At 66.7% G+C, this 17,221-nt stretch overlaps 1 protein-coding gene across 1 annotated transcript in view; it reads left to right on the top strand.

Annotated features, from left to right (window-relative positions):
- COL5A1 (collagen type V alpha 1 chain) overlaps window positions 1-17,221 on the top strand; it is an 80,491-nt gene that overhangs the window by 39,979 nt on the left and 23,291 nt on the right. Inside the window, 18 exon segments of the mRNA XM_037494723.2 lie at window positions 441-494; window positions 1,088-1,132; window positions 2,281-2,334; window positions 2,838-2,882; window positions 3,261-3,314; window positions 3,511-3,555; window positions 4,085-4,138; window positions 6,182-6,226; window positions 7,112-7,165; window positions 8,733-8,777; window positions 8,909-8,962; window positions 10,025-10,132; window positions 10,635-10,688; window positions 12,377-12,430; window positions 15,540-15,584; window positions 15,712-15,765; window positions 16,542-16,586; window positions 16,930-16,983. Coding sequence (XP_037350620.1) covers window positions 441-494; window positions 1,088-1,132; window positions 2,281-2,334; window positions 2,838-2,882; window positions 3,261-3,314; window positions 3,511-3,555; window positions 4,085-4,138; window positions 6,182-6,226; window positions 7,112-7,165; window positions 8,733-8,777; window positions 8,909-8,962; window positions 10,025-10,132; window positions 10,635-10,688; window positions 12,377-12,430; window positions 15,540-15,584; window positions 15,712-15,765; window positions 16,542-16,586; window positions 16,930-16,983 — 963 coding nt within the window.

Genomic DNA, 17,221 nt, shown 5'->3' with positions numbered 1-17,221 from the left:
CAGCCCAAGCGGTGGTCTCTTATCTGCACTGGGTCCCAAGGGAGCCCGCCGGGCCCACCTCTCGAGGGCGTGCAGGGAGAACAGGAACCTGTCCTTCTAGAATTCTCTTTCTGTTTAGAGGGCCTCACATCTGTGGGAAACCCCAAATGGCCACTCTCTTGGGAGCTGCCCGGGACAGCGTGTGCTATTCGAGAGCTATCCGGGGGCTGTTGAAGAGGGGCCCGCCGTGCAGCTGGGGGGCCGGGGTCCCCGCTTGGGGTCTCCACGCCAGGCTCGGGCAGCTCAGCCACGACTCCTGCACCCTTGGACACGAACCCTCCCCCCGGGGCTCCAGAAGGGCTTCTGCACGGGGCGCTGGGCCTCAGGCTCCAGACAGGGCTGGGTCAGCCTGTGTCACCTGCTCGCGAGTGACAAAATGGCCCTCCTTGTTGGCTCCCTAGGGTGACCCTGGTCCTTCCGGCCCGCCGGGCCCTCCGGGAGACGACGGAGACAGGGTATGTCCGGGCGCCTCTCGTCTGTCTCCCCTGGGCTTGGGCAGGAAAGGAAGGGGCTTCCCTGTCCACAAAGGCTGGGCCCCCGATCTGGTTCCAGCCGGCGCAGCGCCTGGAAGGGGTCGGCACCCGTCTCGGGTCTCCCTCCAGGAGGGGGTGCCGGCGCAGGGAGGGGAGGTGCTGGGGCAAGGAGCTGGTGTCCCTGGTGCCTCTCAGAGCAGCTGGGTGCGGGAGAGAGTGAGGGAGGGCTTGCCCAAACTTGAGGATTGAGCCGGGGCACTGCACGTCTGGGGCGGGGGCGGGGCAGGGTGTCCAGCGGCCAAGGGCCGGTTCCCTGCTGCGCGTCAGGCGGCTCCCCGCCTGCAGGCTGAGGGGTCCTTGTTGCAACAGCTCTGGGCTTCCGGGAGAGGGTCGGGACCTCCCCTTTCACCTGCAGCGTCTTCGCCCCCGCCAACTCCCTGGGAGTCGGAACTGCCCCCATCCGGCTGCCCCGGGGACTGGTGGAGCTGGGGCGTGGGGTCAGCCCGAGGCCCGCTGGAGGGGACCTGCCTGCGGGCGTCCGGCTGTGCTGACCTGCCGCCGCTGTCCTCCCCCAGGGTGATGACGGAGAAGTGGGACCCAGAGGACTGCCCGGGGAGCCCGTAAGTCCCTGCCGGGGCACGCTCAGGCCCTGGGCTTCCTATTGTGACTCGGGGCTGCTGCCGGGATGTTGGGCCCACTGTGGGGTGTCGGGCCCCACCATGGGGGTGTTGGGCCCATTGTGGGAGTGCCAGGCCCACCGTCTGGGGGTGCCGGGCCCACTGTGACAGGCTGCACAGGCCCGCGTCAGCGGCATTGCCACCCGTCCTGACCTGGCCGGGAGTCTTCCGGGCGTGCCCCTGCCTGGGCTGGCATTGCTGCTGGAGCAGATCTCGGCAACAAGGACTCCCACTGCTTCCCGCTCCTCTCCGAGAGCCTCGCGTTGTCAGCTCATCCCGCGGCCGTGCGGGTGGCGCCGCTCACTGGGGAGAAACCCTGCAGCGGCTGCGAGGAGGGCGGGGGCCACGTCTGCGCGGTGGTGGGGGCAGGCTCGCCCCTCGGGGTCTGGCCAGCGCCAGGGGAACTGACCGGCCAGCTCCCTGGAGCACACGCCTGAGCCCCCCGTCCCGGGCCACTGTCAATAGCGCTGTGCGGCCGGGCGCTGAAACTCCGAGGAAACGGCGACCAGCGTGGTCAGAGCTTCGGCGCCTTCCCCAGAGCCTCTGAAAAGGCCCTGAGAGTTGAAGGGCGCTTGACCTCTGCACAGTTAAAGGGGGTCACCCCCAGGCACTGGCGTGGAGCCCTGGGGGCAGCTGTGGCCATCATCTTTGAGCTCGTGGCTGTTGGGGATGGCGCTGGCCGGGACGGGCGCCCCCAAGTGCCCCTCGCTGCCGGCCACCATGACCGTCCCAGAAAGCGCTGAGCTCCCGGCCCCACCCTGTGCCCTGGTCGCACGGCCACGCCGCCCGCCTGGCTCCGGCCCTCTGTCCCTGCCGCAGTGGACGCTCGCATCAGAGGCCTTCACCCAGCGGCCGGGCTGTGGAGAGAGCCAGTCAAGAGGGCAGGACGAGAGCTGCCATGCAGCAGGGGATAGTCTGGGGGCTCTATGTCCCCCAAGGGGTGCAAAAGGACCTCCTTAACATGAGTGGCTTCCCCATCCCTGCGGCCCCGTGATCCCCGGCAATCTTGTCCCGTGCCGGGCCCACCCCTGGCTCCCCATGCCCCAGGGCAGGGGCTGGGTCACCGAGCCCCGCTCTCTTTCCTCTGGCAGGGGCCACGTGGTCTACTGGGGCCAAAGGGGCCCCCCGGCCCTCCTGGACCTCCCGTAAGTCTGGTCACCTGCCTGCACCTCCATGCCCAGTTCCCCAGCTTGTGGCCACACCGGCCGTGGGGCTTCACCTGGTGGGGGCGGGGGCTGAGTCCACTGGGAGCCCGGCCGGTGTTGCCACTGCCCTGCCACCCCTCCTGGGGCCTGGGCGTGCCCACTTCCTGCACGTATCACCTGCCCTGATAAAAAGCAGCCTGGATGCCCTATTTTCTCCTGGCTGAAGCACTTCCTGCAGCTTCTGGAAGGTTCTGGGAGGAGGCAGGAGCCCCAGGTTTCTGTGAGGCTCTGGCCCAGTGGGCAGCTTCCCCAGGGTGGGTTCTGGCCCATCGCCCCCGGCCTCTGCCCTGCTCCCTGGACCCAACGGGCCTGCCCATGAGCTGACCGGCCCCCCGCTCCCTGCTGTGCCCGGCACATGCTGCCATGGCCTCCTGGGGCAAGCGGTTTCCCTTCTCACCACCTGTCCTCGGGCCCTTGGGCTCTCTTTTCTAAATCTCAACCAGGGCGTGACAGGGATGGACGGCCAGACAGGCCCAAAAGGAAATGTGGTAAGTCTCAGGGTTGCCCCCCACCCCCGCCCCTGCGATTTCCTGGGTTTGCTCCTAGTTGCCGTCCAAACGGGAGGGCAGAGCCCAGCGCCTGGTGTGGGCTGGGACAGGCTGGGCTATGGGGTACCCCCACCAGGCCTGGGGTCAGCGGCCAAGAGTGGGGCCCACACTGGGCCTCATGCCCACCTGTTTCAAGGGTACCAGGAGGCTTTAGCTCAAATTTCCTGCCACATGGACTGTTTCCCGGTCAGTTCCTATCACGTACCCCTCCTGGGCGGCTGTGTGGCAATACTGCCCCTCATGTCAGGGTCAGGGGCAGAGGGACTGCGGACCCCGGGTCCAGGCACCCTCCAGAGCCCCTGCTTTCCTTCCCTATAGGGACCCCAGGGAGAGCCTGGCCCCCCAGGACAGCAGGGCAATCCAGGTGCCCAGGTGAGTGACCGGTGTGGGCTCTTGGGCAGTGGGCAGTGGGGGACAGGCCCGGGTGCCCGGGTGTGAGCAGCCCCTGGACGCTGCCCCCACGCCTGTCAGCCCGAGGAGCGCAGCTGGCCATGACCTCGGGGCTGGTGGCCAGAACAAGGAGCAGTGGGCAGGGCCCCTGACCCTTCCTGCTGACTCTCTCCTCCAGGGTCTCCCAGGCCCCCAGGGTGCCATCGGTCCTCCAGGAGAGAAGGTAAGTGGGCTGAGCTGGGTGCAGGGCCACCACCTGCCCGCAGAGGGTGCCCCCTTCCTGGGGTGAGTGCAGGGCTCTGGGATGGGGGGTCAGGTCACTGTGAAGAGAGCAGGTCTTGGCCCGTGGTTTTGAGCCTGTCTACTCCCTTACTCGCTCTCCGGCTCTCTGGAGGGCGGCCAGCTGGCAGGAGATGCCCACTGGGTATCTTGTCTTGTTTGTTTTCATTTGGTTTGGTTTCTGCAGAATCCGGCAGCCCTGAGTAGGCCCTGGGCCCAGGTGCATGCTGCCGTGACCCTGGGAGATCCTTCCAACATGGTGGGGGGGTGGGCCCTGCAGGCCTGGGGCCCACCTGGACAGAGCCTGGGCTCGCCTGGCGGGTGGCTCGTCCCAACAGCAACCTGGGAAGGCGTGGCTGCAGCCGGCCCATTGCACCCTTGCTGGTGCCGGGGCCTGGTCCCTCTGCAGAAGTGCTGAGAAGTGGCCTTGGGGGGAGATGAGCCCCAGGACTCAGGGCATTTGCTTGTTCTAGGGCCCCTTGGGTAAGCCAGGCCTCCCAGGAATGCCCGGCGCTGACGGACCCCCGGTGAGTGCCCTGCCTGCCCCTTTTCTGCCTCTCTCACACACACGAACACTCACACATGCACACGCACTCACACTCGTGCTGTCCGAGGGAGGGGCCTCTGCCTCAGCCCTTTCTCCCTCCGGCTCTGTGGATGGAGACATGGGGGCGGCTCCTGAGTGCCTGCTCACTGCGCCTCGGACACGTGCTCTGCTGCCAGCGGGTGGTGATGACGCCTGGGCGAGGGGTCTCTGCTGGGGTGTGCGAAACTCACCGTGAGGGCCGGGCTGGCTCCCAGCAAGCGCAGCCGCAGTGTTGGGCCCGAGTGTGTGTGCCGAGGGTATTTTGAGCACTTACCACTGAGCAGGACGGTCCTCAGACGCGCGTGCGCAGCGGGGAGCCCCATCAGACCGCCTGGTGACAGCCCCACCTGAGGCTGAGCTGCGGGAAGGCAGAGGGGGAGGCGGCGAATGCTCAGTGTGCGTGTGCACCTCTGTGCATGGCACGCGTGTGCATGGTGTGCACCTGCGTGTGTGAGCTGGGCCACCCCCGCACATCAGCACGGGGGGACCTGCAGTGACTGTCGTTAGGTGCTTCCAGTTACATTTCCACTTAACTGCTTTTTCTAATTATAGAAAAGCCTGTCTTGTGGCGGAAAATTAGGAAAATAAATAAATGACAAAATGAAACGCCCCGCCCTGCCCCAGGCCAGGCGTCCCGTCATCTTCCCCTTGCCCAGCGCGCTTCTCGCCCAGCGCAGTGCTCTCTGCCGCCCGGTCACCTGGCCTGCGGGAAGTGCCCTAGGGAGGCGCCCCGTCTCAGGCAGGGCTGGGTTAGGGGCCCCGGGGGACAGCATCCTCCCCTACTTGGGCACCCAGGGCCCATGGGCCGCCCCCCACCCCCAGCTCCCTCCTGTGCCCTGAACACTGTGGGCGGTGCTCCCAGCAGGGCAGCGGGCCTGGCCAGGGGGCCAGTGCTGGCGCCTCTTGGTTCTGGCTTAAGAAAGGACCAGGGGGGGCTGAAACAGACCCCAGGGCGCAGTGGAGATGTGTTGACGGAGCGAGTCGGGTGCCAGAGGATCGGGGAGCGGCCGTGCGCTGGCCCACGGCGCGCTAGCTCGAGGTCTCGGCCGGACGCTGCATCACGCCCCGCCTGTGCAGGGCCAGCAGGCCAGGCCCGGGAGCTGTTTAATCGATTCCCAATTGTCTGCTGGGACCATCTGTTACTTTTTTAATCAGAAAGAAATCCCAAACACATAATGTATGCCTTGTTATCTTCCCATTACGCACGTAATTATAGAATATTAGAAAACGCAAGCAGAGAATGGCCGGCCCCGCTCTGCGGGAAAACGAATCACTCTTACCCGGTGCATTTTCTCTCCGTCCCTTTCTGTTCAAAAACTTTGAATAAATGAGCTTAGGGCTCCCCGCCTGCACCCAACCCCCCACCCCCGCCTGGCGCTTTCGCTATCTCCTTGCACCTTAAAATGTGTCTGAAGGAGAAAGGAACTGGCCTCAGCTCAAATAATGGAGCAGTTGGCCCCGCCAGCTTGATAACAGCCCCCCTGGGGTCCTGGGCCCTGCGCCCCCACCCGAAAGTGCGGAGGTGATGGGGTATTCCCAGGCGGCCCCACGTGGGCCGGTGGCATGCCCCCTCCCTAACCCCTGCTCCAAGAGCCTGGGTGTGGGCTGTGACCGCTCAGCAGGAGCGGCGGGGACGCCCAGGGGCTGGTCCCCTAGAACCGTACTCTCCTGCCGGGTTGCCTGGGAGAGGCGCCCATGGCACTGCCCCTTGCCCGCCAGGTGTGCCCAGCGCTCCCCTCCACTGCGGCTCTGGTCCCCGCTGGCCTGCACAGCCCACTCTCCAGAGGCAGCAGCGAGGACCTAGGACGAGTGGACGAGGCCAGGCCAGGGGGTCAGGAGGGAGCTGTGCGGGACTCCAGGGCCCGCCGCCTCTGTCTTGGCAGAGAGGGGAAGGATTTTGTTCAGACTCGGGGGCAGTCAGAGGGGCTCTGCTGTCCTAGGCGGGCATGGGCAAGCCCTGCCTTCTCTCTTCTGATTCTGACAGGGGCATCCTGGCAAAGAAGGCCCGCCCGGAGAGAAAGGAGGCCAGGTGGGTGCCCGCATCTCCCCGCCCCTCGTGTCTCCTGCTGGAGGGTCTCTGGCTCAGCCTCACTCAGGGGCGCCCCAGGCAGGGAGCCTGCAAGGGCAGACTCAGCCTGCATCAGGCTTCCAGGCTGGACAGTAATGCCCAGAGCAGAGCCCTTGTGTTGGGCCTGGCCTCTCTGGCCACCCTGCTGGCTCTGCCTGGGGGCGGGGCCCTGCTGACACCCCCAGGACAGCAGACCCGAGCCCACTGCACATGGCTTCCCGGCGCCCGGTCTGAGGGTCAGTCCTCCCCCTCCCCTTTCCCAGAAGTCACAGCAGCCTCTGGGGTCGACCCCCTCGGGGCCCCTGCCCCAGGCTCCAGCTTGGTTACCTGGTGCCGGAGGCCCCGGGCCCAGCGGACCCCTTCCCGGCGCATCCTGCTGTGGCTCCTGCCCACTCACGCCCTCGTTCCAGGGCCCAGGACTCGGGGTCAGAGCTGGTTGTAGTTCCCAGGCGACATGGGTTCTGGAGATGTGCCCTGCACTGTTTGTGATCGAGGCCACTCTGGCTGGCACCCGCCCCAGCCTGCACCTACTGCAACCGGCCCTCCCGCTCCAAGTCCCTTCCCAGCCGGGGTGCTCCCTGTCGACACCCAGCCCGCCCTCCCCAGCGCCTTGTCTCGGGGCTTCATGCGTCACAAGGCCCAGCCTGCTGGGCCCCATCCATGGGGCTGACATGGGCCGGCCCTGCATGCCTCCTGGGCTCTGCTGGACATGCCCTTGGGCTGGACGGACACTGGCCAATGAAGGCGAACTTTCCGCCTGGTGCTGGAGGACCAGGTGGGGACAGCATGAAGCGGCTGGACAGATGGCCGGACAGGCGGAGCTGATGCCTTTCTGCTGTGTTTCAGGGTCCGCCTGGCCCCCAGGGTCCCCTCGGCTACCCAGGTCCCCGAGGCGTCAAGGTGAGATCTCCCAGCCCAGTCTTCCCTGAGGCCAAGACAGGCCTGTGGTCCAAGGGGCCTGGGCGGGGAGGAGGTTCCTGGGAAGCCAGCTTCTCCTGCGCGAGCAAGAGGCTGGAGGGTAAGGGCTGAGCGTGACGCTGGTGACGGCTCTGCCTGTTCATGCTGCACAGCCCGTCGCGTAGAAGTCCTGCGCTCGGCCAGCTGCACCCACGCCCCGCACCTCAGCGGTGTCTGCTTTAAAGTGTCGCAGGATGCGAATGTCCTGTCTGTCCAGCCGACTCAGCCGTGACGAGAGCGAGCCGGGGTGGGGGGGGCAGGGAGGCGGGAGAACACGGCCGCTGGTGAGGCGCCCACAGCCCAAGCCAGCTCAGCAGCCCTCGAGGCCCACAGTCTCTGTGAGGAGGCCAGCTCTCCTCCTGAGTGCCCTGCGCCCCGAGAAAGGGCGCCCTTTGGTTCTTTTCTTGGGTTGTGCTGACCTGTAGAAGCCTCTGCGTCACCCCACACCTGCCCCAGGTGCATCCCCCACACCTGTCCCAGGTGCATCCCTCATACCTGCCCCAGGTGCATCCCCCACACCTGTCTCAGGTGCATCCCCCCCACACCTGCCCTAGGTGAGACAAGCAGCGACTCACACACGCCTCTGCAGGTGCTGGGTGGGCCGGCAGGGGACCCCAGTAGGGATTCTCAGTCCCTCTGGGTCTCCCCCCGCTTCCCTTGCCCCGCCGCCTGCCCTCGCTGGTGCCGCCCCTTTGTCCCTGCCCCGTACTGGCACTGCCTTCTCAGCCAGACTTGGTCTTGCTCTGGGGACACGTGAGGGTTAGGGGATGCTGGGTGGCCCGCCCAAGTAGGGCGTGGGGTCATCCAGTGGGCACACTCCACATCCAGTGGGCACACTCCAGTGGGCAGGCTCCACGCCCTGCAGTGCCTGGGGGCCACAGCCAGGGAGACCCAGCCCAGTGTCAGCAGTGCCCTGGCCCGTCCCCTGGCCTGTGCCTTGGCCTCCCCCATGGGTGCTGAATGGGTAGAGCTTTGGGCCTGGGGAGGGGTCTCTTGTTTCCAAAGGGCCGGGAAGCCCACTGGCCCACCTAGTAGGAGGGGGATGGGCTGGCGGAGTGTGCAGGGCACTGTGCCAGGGAGTCTGGGGAGAAGAGACCCCAGATCTGTGCCTCCCGGGGCCCCATCAAGGACAGGAGGTTGGACCCCACATCTCCCTGCTCTCGGGATCCAACGTACTTATAGGTTTGCCCCAGGCTGCCCAGCCTCCCGGGTGGCTCCTGGTAATAAGACAGAGAACCCTGGTAGGGAAGGCCTGGCCCGCAGCCCCTCCCTGGAAGGGCTCCCATGCTTGGGCTTTGCCCCCCAGCCTATGGGTCTGCCCCTTCAGAGGCAGCCAGTCCTGCTCAGCATGTTCTGCCCTGGCAGGACGGGGAGGGGCTTGTCGGAGCTCTACTGGCTCTACTCACCGGACCAGCGGGAAACTCTGAACCCCGACCGCAACATCTGGGGTGCGGCCAGAGCTGGGGGCTTGCCTGTGCGGCTGCTGACTCTCCTTCTCTCATCTGCACAGGGCGCAGATGGCATCCGCGGCCTGAAGGGCACCAAGGGCGAGAAGGTGGGTGTTCTGGCCTCCCAGCAGCCGCTGCCGAGCCCCGGGACACAGAGCTGACTCCGCGGACGCAGAGGGCAGAGGGGCCGGGGTGGGGTGCCCTCACTGTCCCACATGCTCTCCTGTCCCCCGTCCAGGGTGAAGATGGCTTTCCTGGATTCAAGGGCGACATGGGCATCAAGGGTGACAGGGTGAGTGCCCACGGCAGGGAGGCGGAAGCCCCCGGGAGGCTGTGGGAGGCTGCAGCGGCCACTGCACGCACCCTGCACAGGGTCGTTGGCCACGGCTGCCGCCGCCGTGGTTACTCCCAACCGCACAGGTGCCTGGAAGGTGCCAACCCTGGAGCCCAGCAAGCTTTGCGCCTTGCCCCGCCTCGAGGGGCAGCGCCGTTAGCACCTCCACAGCCGGCGGACACTTCACAAGCCGTCCAGCCACGCTGCTGGGAGGGCCTGCTGTGCTTGGACTTTCTCCCTGGTGGGAGGGCCTCCTCCGCTGGCCTGACGCTCAGTGCTCACGCTGGGCCCCCAGGAGGGCACACGTGCTAGGAGTGGGCAGGAAGACCACTCGGCGCCCCCCAGCCCCAGAGCGCACCTGTGGGGACGAGGCCGCGTCTGTCCGGCCTGGCCTCCGTGGCTGATCTGCAAAGCCCTTCTCGGGGACACGCACCTCACGGCAGACAAACAGGGCTCAAGACCAGGAAGCCATTGGCTCCTCTTCACCAGCCCCGGCGGCTGCTCCTGCACGCTGCGCTCCTGGGCCGCTGGGGGACGCCGTCTGCCCCTGAGCCCCTCCCTGCTGGGGCTGGGGCTCCTCCCGTGGCTTGGGGAAGCTCCCCGCTTTTCCGTTTCTGGGGTGTCCTGGGTGCCTGGTGCCCGGCCAAGGCCCAGGACCCCGCGTACCCAGGTCAGAGGTGAAGCCCAGGGGGCTCAGGGGTTCTGTTCTATTGGGGGGTGAGGGTAGCGATTCTGAGCCACTTCTGTGAGCCAAAGGCCCACATTTCAGTGAGAGGCCTGGACACCGAGGTCGCGGGAGGTGTCCGGGTGCGGCCTCGAGGAAACAGCCCCACTCTGCACCAGAGCCGCGCCGGGGGTCGGCGCTCCTCTGGGCGGGGACGCCGGGGCGCTCTGTCCACTGAGTGAGCCCCGGGGTCTCCGCTCCAGAGGCCTGGGTCCCGCGTCTCCCTCCAGACAGAGGCGGGGGTCATGTGGGGCTGGAGACTGGGGCGCCCCTCACTCCTTCTTTTGAACTTGCAGGGGGAGGTCGGCCCACCTGGGCCCAGAGGAGAAGACGGCCCCGAGGGCCCGAAGGGGCGTGGGGGCCCCAACGGCGACCCCGGGCCCCTGGGCCCCCCCGGGGAGAAGGTACAAGGCTGGCCAGGCCCCCCCTGCCGCCCCAGCCGCTGCGCTTGTGGAAGGGGCACTTCCTTGTCCTGAGTTTGGTCTTTGGGTGCTGGGGCCCCCGGCAGAGCTCCTTCCTCCAGCCGCAGCCAGGGTGGGGGTCTCCCGACACACAGCCGTCCTTCCAGCGCAGGAGGCTGCCCCCGGCGCCCCGCACCCATCTATGCCCCATGGCACTCCCCGAAGCTGTGCATTGGGGTGGCCAGGTCGGCCCAGCCCTCCCGCCTTGTCCTGAGGCCGGAACTCTGCCAGGAAGGGGCCAAGGGCGGTGTCGCAGCCAAGGGCTCTCCTGCCCCGCCGGGGCCTCTGCCTCCGGCTAAGCCGAGTTACGGCCCGACCTGATTCTGGAGCACGGGACGCCTCCCAGGGTCCCGCGCTCCTCCGGCCGCTGGCACCGCAGCCCTGGCACCGCGGGCGGTGGGTGGTGGGCGGCAGAACACGGCCTCACTGCAGCCCTCTTCCGCAGGGAAAGCTTGGAGTGCCGGGGCTGCCGGGCTACCCAGGAAGACAAGGGCCGAAGGTACGTGCCGCCTGCTGGCTGCGGAGGGGCCCACACCGGGCCCCACCCTTGGACGGCGGGACGGACAGCGGGCGCTGCCCATCTCCTGGCTCTGGCATCCGCGGCTGCCATTCACGTGGCCACGCGGGTGGGAAAGAGGCGCTTGCAGGCTAAGCAGTCTTTACAAGAGGGGACACACGCAGCCCCCAGGGCTGGCCCTCACCCTGGCACCCGGGGCCGTGCCCACCGGCTGCCCCTCCAGCGTGCGGACGCCTCTCGGCTCTGCGTCAGCCTGGCGGCGTGAAGAGGCGTGATGGCCCCCAAGCGTGGGGGACGCGAGGACTTCCCCCGGAAGTCGTGCCTGCCGTCGGCCGCAGCCCTGGGCCCCGATCACTGAAACGTCATGTTTCGTTCAAATCTCGCCATTGTTCTTGCCTCTTCCCTCAGCAGCAGCCTCGCGGGCGTGCTTAACGCCATCCCGCTGGCTGGGCCGCCCGCCGCCCCCCTCTGGCTCGTGGGCACCCCTTGGTGTGTCCGTCTAGGCTGTGCGGCCTCCTGTGGACGCTGGCACTGCGCCTGTGTGTCCAGGCTACTCGGGGCCCTGCCCTGGGGGGTGGCGTGTTCGCCCTCCAAGCCCTTGAGCCTTTGGGGAGACAGGACAGAGTAACTGGGAGAGACCGGGATGGGAGACCAAGTTCAGGCGGCTTTGGAAAGGCCAGGGCAGGGTTTTAAGCTGCCGGTCGGTGTAAGTCGCTGGCGGTGGCTGGACGCGCGGGTGGTCCCCTGCGTGGTCCCCTGCACCCGGGCTGAGACTGAGCTCCGGGCCGGCGCCCGGCTGTGCCTGATGGTCGCTTCCCGGCCCTGTCTGTGGGCACGGCAGGGTGGCCGCGCTCTGCCCTGGAAGGGAAAGACGAGGCTTAGAGGCCCCAGCGCACACTCGGGGGAGGATCTAGCCACAGTGCGGGGCCCGCCTGGATGTGACTTCCTGAGGGCAAGGGGCGCCGTGACAGCACGGGGCGTCCACGCAGCAGGCGTGCGGGTGCCGGGCAGACCCGCAGCCACGCCCACCCTCCCCTGGGGGGGCTTCACTGCTCTCTGGAACTAAATCGCTGCCAGACCCTACAGCCCCATTTCCATCCGCATCTGAATTCCAAGCTTCGGGGCTTTGTTTGTGGGTGTTCGGGAGAGAGAGCGGCATGAGAACCAGCGCGGGAGGCTCAGCCTCGCAGGTGTGAGCGCACTCACCTGTCATCCCGTGCATCCTGGCTGCACGCGGGCACTGGCGCCCCACGGACGCGGGTGTGAGAGCACTGTGGAGGGCGGGGAGGGAGGGCCCGACTCAGCTTTGGGTTTGGATCCAGGATCTGTGAGGTGCTCGGGAGATCGTCATGCTGCGGGTGGGTGGAGGGTGGATGTAGTGAGTGGAGGGAGGGGTGGGTGCGATGGGGTGGGAGGGGTAGGTGGGTGGGTGGGTGGCTGACTGGATGAGCAGGTGGATGGGTGGGTGGATGAGGCGTGTTGGGGTGATTGGGTGGGTGGTGGCGGTGGGCAGGTGGATGGTGGGTGGGTGTGTAGGTGTGTGGGTGTGTGGTGTGTAGGTGTGTGGGTGGGTGGAGCTTGTGCCAGAGGCAGACCCCCGCCGGCACATGCTGTGCAGCTGCCCCCGCCTGCCCAGCTCTCACCCCCTCCCATCCCTCACTCTCTTGCAGGGCTCGATTGGATTCCCTGGCTTCCCGGGCGCCAATGGAGAGAAGGGTGGCAGGGTAAGGACGGCGGCCTCGCTCTGTGTCTGGGCGTCGCGGGCACAGTCTCCAGGCTGCTTCGTGTATTTCTCACCCACTGTGCTGCCAAGAGCCTCGTGGACGATGGCCAGCAGCACCAGGGCGACGAGTCTTCCCAAACCCTGGCGGTGGGGGTGCTGGGAGAGGCCGCGCGGCCCCGGGGCCACGGGCACTGCTCTCTCTGCCCGAGGGCTGCTCTCCGGGCCAGTTTTGAAAGGCGCGGAGACGGACGTCTTACCCACGTTCTCCCGCCCCTGCCAGCCCAGATTCACTCTTGCCTTTCCAGCTGCCACCGCCCCGAGCACCCACTGGGGAGCCGCAGCCGCCCTGCGTGTGGTTATGGGGACACGGGCGGCGGGGCCAGCTGGGGCAGCTCTGCTCGCCCTGGAAGCTCCTCAGGAGACGGCCATGGTGCCTGGGCACCGCCTCTCGGGATGGCGGGTCCTGATGGCCCCCGGGCTTGGCGCTGCGCTGGCCTGTGCACAGGCGCGGGTGGGGGACGGCACACGGTCGGGTGCTTGCAGGACAGCCTGCAGAGCCTCCTGGGGGGGCCAGCTGGGGAGGAGGTCTGCCCACTCTCCTGGCCCCTGCGGCTCCCCCACCCATGGGCTGGGCCTCCTCAGAGGACAAGCTTAGGCCATCACTGCCACTTGGGGCTGAGCTCTCCTCAAGCAGGGGACTCTCAGCTGGTCCCTGCGAGCAGCGTGTCTGCCAGCTTCACACAACAGAAGGAAGGGCGTGTCTGAGCGCCAGTGGGCAGCATAGGACCATCCTCCAGCTCTCCGGGCACCTGGGGCTCTGTCTCCACAGCTCCCGCGTATGCTCCCCTGCATCCTCGCTGTGGCTGCGTGCGGCTCTCCATGTGGGCAGCTGTCTGCTCTCTGCCCACCTAGTTCTTCTCTCTGCCCTCCCACCCACCATCCCTCCATCATCCATCCATCCATCATCCGTCCATCATCCATCCATCATCCATCATCCATCCATCCATCATCCGTCCATCCATCATCCATCATCCATCCATCCATCATCCGTCCATCCATCATCCATCATCCATCCATCCATCATCCGTCCATCCATCATCCATCATCCATCCATCCATCATCCGTCCATCATCCATCCATCATCCATCATCCATCATCCGTCCATCATCCATCCATCATCCATCATCCATCCATCCATCATCCGTCCATCCATCATCCATCCATCATCCAACTATCATCCAACATCTATCATCCATCCATCCATCATCCGTCCATCATCCATCCATCATCCATCCATCCATCATCCATCCATCATCCATCCATCCATCATCCATCCATCCATCCATCCATCCATCATCCATCCACCATCCCTCCATCATCCACCCATCCACCATCTATCCATCCATCATCCACACATCACTGACCCACCCACCACTGTGTGTTTCTTGCCACCCCCCTTATCTACCCACTCACCCACCCACCTAGTTCTTTTGTGTACGTGCGGGCATATGTGTCCTCTGTCTGCCCACCTCCAAGTCTGCGCGCCTATGTTGTATGCATGTCCTGTTCCTGAGCTGAGCCCAGACCCTCCCGCTTGGCCAGGCCCCGCAGGGACCTGACGGAGCCCGTGTCCTGCCGTGCACTGCGTGTGCAGGGAGAAACCCCCGAGCGGGGCCTGGGCGGATGGCACACTGCCCTCCCCACCCAGAGAGAGAGAACGGGAGTGAGGGGCCTTCACTCGGGAATCTCCCCGGGGAAGGAAGGCGGTCCCAGTTTGCCCTGGAGCGCAAGTGTGCGTCCCGGGGCAGCGGAGTGGGGCGGGGGGGGGGGGGGGCTCTCCGCTCCAGGTCTCCCTGGGGCTTCGCCGGGGCTGCAAGCTGAAGGGGGCATGCTGGGGCACCAGGGGCGGTGACTGCACCACCTGAGGGCTCAGCAGGGACAGCCCCAGTCCTGTCCTTGGGAGCCCCTTCCTGGGGGCCAGAGAGCAGTGATGGTGGCGCTGCCGTGGGGAAAGGACGGCGCGGGCGGGGTTTGGGGTGACCCACCCCGAATGTTAGGTGGGGGCAGCAGGGGGCGGCAGATGCAGGGCGGAGCATCCGCAGAGGCTGCCGAGGGTCAGGGGCGGGCTGGGGTGCGGGCCGGGGCGGGAGGGGCCCCCGCGGTGGGGCTGGTCAGGGCCAGGGCGTGGGTCCGCGGGGCAGGAGTGAGGACGTGGCGGTGAGCGCACCCGCCAAAGCCCAGGCGTCTCCGCCGGCGGCCAGCCTGGCACTCCAGGAAAGCGGGTGTTCCGTCCGTGTATCGCCAGGGGCCGGCGGGTGTCGCCGTGCGGTCCGCGGGAGGCCGCCGCTGTGTCTTAGAGCGGCCCCGTCCCTCACCACCAGGGACGCTTTCATTAAAGCATTTCAAAGTGGGGCTCTGGGAGGTGGTTCGGGCCTGGCAGTGCCCGCGGGAAGGTCGGAGGGGGAGGGACGACCCACCCCAGGCCTCTGGCCAGGACCCCGGGGCCGCCCCCGCTGTGGGTGTGGGAGCCTGGCGGGGCCGGCGGGGGCTCCCCGGGCAGCCGCTGGGGCTCTGCGCCGGAGGAAATCCAGCGGGTTTGCTCGCCGTGGCTTGGAAAATGCAAAGCACCACAGCAAAAGGCGTCTAAATTCTATTAGAGCAGCAAATGGCTCTCGGATGTGTGATTTATGCGTTAAATTGCAAGTTCGCGCGTCTGCAGAGCCTGTTGAAAATTTAATGGCTAATATTCTTAACTGTAGCAAAAGTAAATTATGGATGAAAGGGGTTGACTCTCTTCTCTTCTTGCAATAACGATCCCCGCCCCCCGCCCCAGAGGAGGGGAGCGAGGCAGGCAGGTGTGGGGGAGGAGGGAGGACGGAGGTGGGAGACCAGCTGAGCAGGAAACCCCCGCCAGGGAGAGCATCAGGTTTGCACCGCCTTGTGCAGGGCCCTGGGCCTGTGACTGCGTGCGTGGGGCCCTCGCCCCGAGAGATGTCCTAGAAGCGCTGGGGGGAGGGGGGTGTCCTGCTTCCTTGCCTCACAGCCTGCCCTACCCAGCAGGGCGGTGACCGCATGTCCGGGCACTGACCAGCCCTCTTCTCTGGTTCCAGGGCACGCCTGGCAAGCCGGGACCCCGGGGACAGCGAGGACCCACGGTAACCACCCTTGGGGCGCGAGGCGCCGTCCCCAGAGTCGGGAGCACGCCATAGGGGACGCGGGTGGGGGGGCGGCCGCTGGCATCTGGAGGGTTGGAGCTGACCTCTCTTCTCTCCGCCTGTCCAGGGTCCGCGGGGTGAGCGAGGCCCCCGGGGCATTACTGGGAAGCCTGGCCCCAAGGTACGCTTTGGTCTTCTCTGTTGCTGCGATGCTTCTGGGAAAAAGAAAAAAAAGATATTTGTGGGGTATTTAAGAAGGAGCTGGCCCCCCGCAGTCCCCTCAAGATAAATTAGGTGAACGTGAGCGGCGGCTGCAGGTGAGGCAGAGCAGAGCAGGCCCACACCAAGGGCCGGGCAGCTCCCAGCAGGCCCCAGGGCCCGGCTGCCTGTGGACAAAGCCCACGCGGTGCTAGGGACACGGCTTTTCCTGCTTCTCAGGAACAGGGATATGAAACTGTTGCCAGGAATCTACAGAAAGTTCTTTCTGGCCTGCTGAGAGCCTGGACCTACCTGTCCCAGCCTGTGCTGGAGCCCTGCTCCCTCTTCTCTGGGGTCCCTGGGGAGAAGGACCTCAGCCCAGGGCCCTGATGCCCCTGCTGCCCGGCCAGGCCCTCAGAGAGGGCCCTCCCAGCCCGCTGAGTTGAGCCCCCAGGAACCAGAGGCCTGTCGGTCTCCCCCTGGACCCTGCATGAGTCCTGGGGTGGGGGTGCCCCTCGTCCTATCTCCACGGACTGTTGCTGGGCCCCGTCTGCAGCAGGACGCTGTCCCAGGCGGTGCACTCCTGGCGGCGGGGTGCAGAGGCAGGAGCACGGCGGCCTTGGGACCAGGGTCAGCCAGGCGCGCGTGGCCCTCGGGGGCCGCAGGGTGAGGCTGTGAGGTTCCAGGCATCAGGCCAGGACTTTCATTAAACAGCATCATAAGAACAGCGATAACAAGCCTTCTCTGCCCCCTCCCCAGGGCAACTCCGGAGGTGACGGTCCCGCCGGCCCCCCTGGAGAACGGGTGAGCTCCTGACCGGGCCGGGAGAGGGCGCCCACCGCGGGGCTGGCTGTGGGATTCCTGCCTGGGGCGGTGGGTGCTGCTCCCCAGCACAGCCTCCCTTCTGCCAGTTGAAGGCAGTGGCGCCATGCACCTGGGCCTGGTCTCAGAGTTTGGGGGGCTGAGACTGGGAAACTGGGCTGTCACCCCTGACGAGGGGCCAGCTCTGCCTCCTCGGGGCTGCCTTGGTTGCCTCCTCTCTGGGGGCCGGAAGAAATGGGGAGAAGCCCTGGGGCAGGAGAGGCTGTGCCAGCCCACCCGCCGGGGAGGGGGTGCCTGTCTCTCAGCCATCCCTCTATGCCCCCAGGGACCCAATGGACCCCAAGGACCCACAGGCTTTCCTGGACCAAAGGGCCCCCCGGTGAGTAATGCCTCTTTCCCCGCCGGCCAGCGGGAGAGGGAGGCCTGAGCCCACTCTGGCCTGGTTAGGTGGGGCACAGACCCCGGTCCATCGCCCGGAGGGGAGCTCGATCAGGCCGATACGGAGCTCCAGGCCGGTGCCCGTGCGTGTCCTGGCTGCCGGGGTGAAGAGCCACACGAGGCCGGCCGGCGTGGGGTCGGGGGCGGGCCGGGGTGAGCTCCACCTGAGCTGCTGGCCC

The sequence above is a fragment of the Talpa occidentalis genome, unplaced genomic scaffold, assembly GCF_014898055.3.
Source record: "Talpa occidentalis isolate TD23 unplaced genomic scaffold, MPIMG_talOcc4v2.1 talOcc4.7, whole genome shotgun sequence".
In the NCBI taxonomy this organism is placed as follows: domain Eukaryota; kingdom Metazoa; phylum Chordata; class Mammalia; order Eulipotyphla; family Talpidae; genus Talpa; species Talpa occidentalis.
Note: the sequence above shows the minus strand (reverse complement) of the source record. Positions and strands in the feature narration are given on the sequence as shown.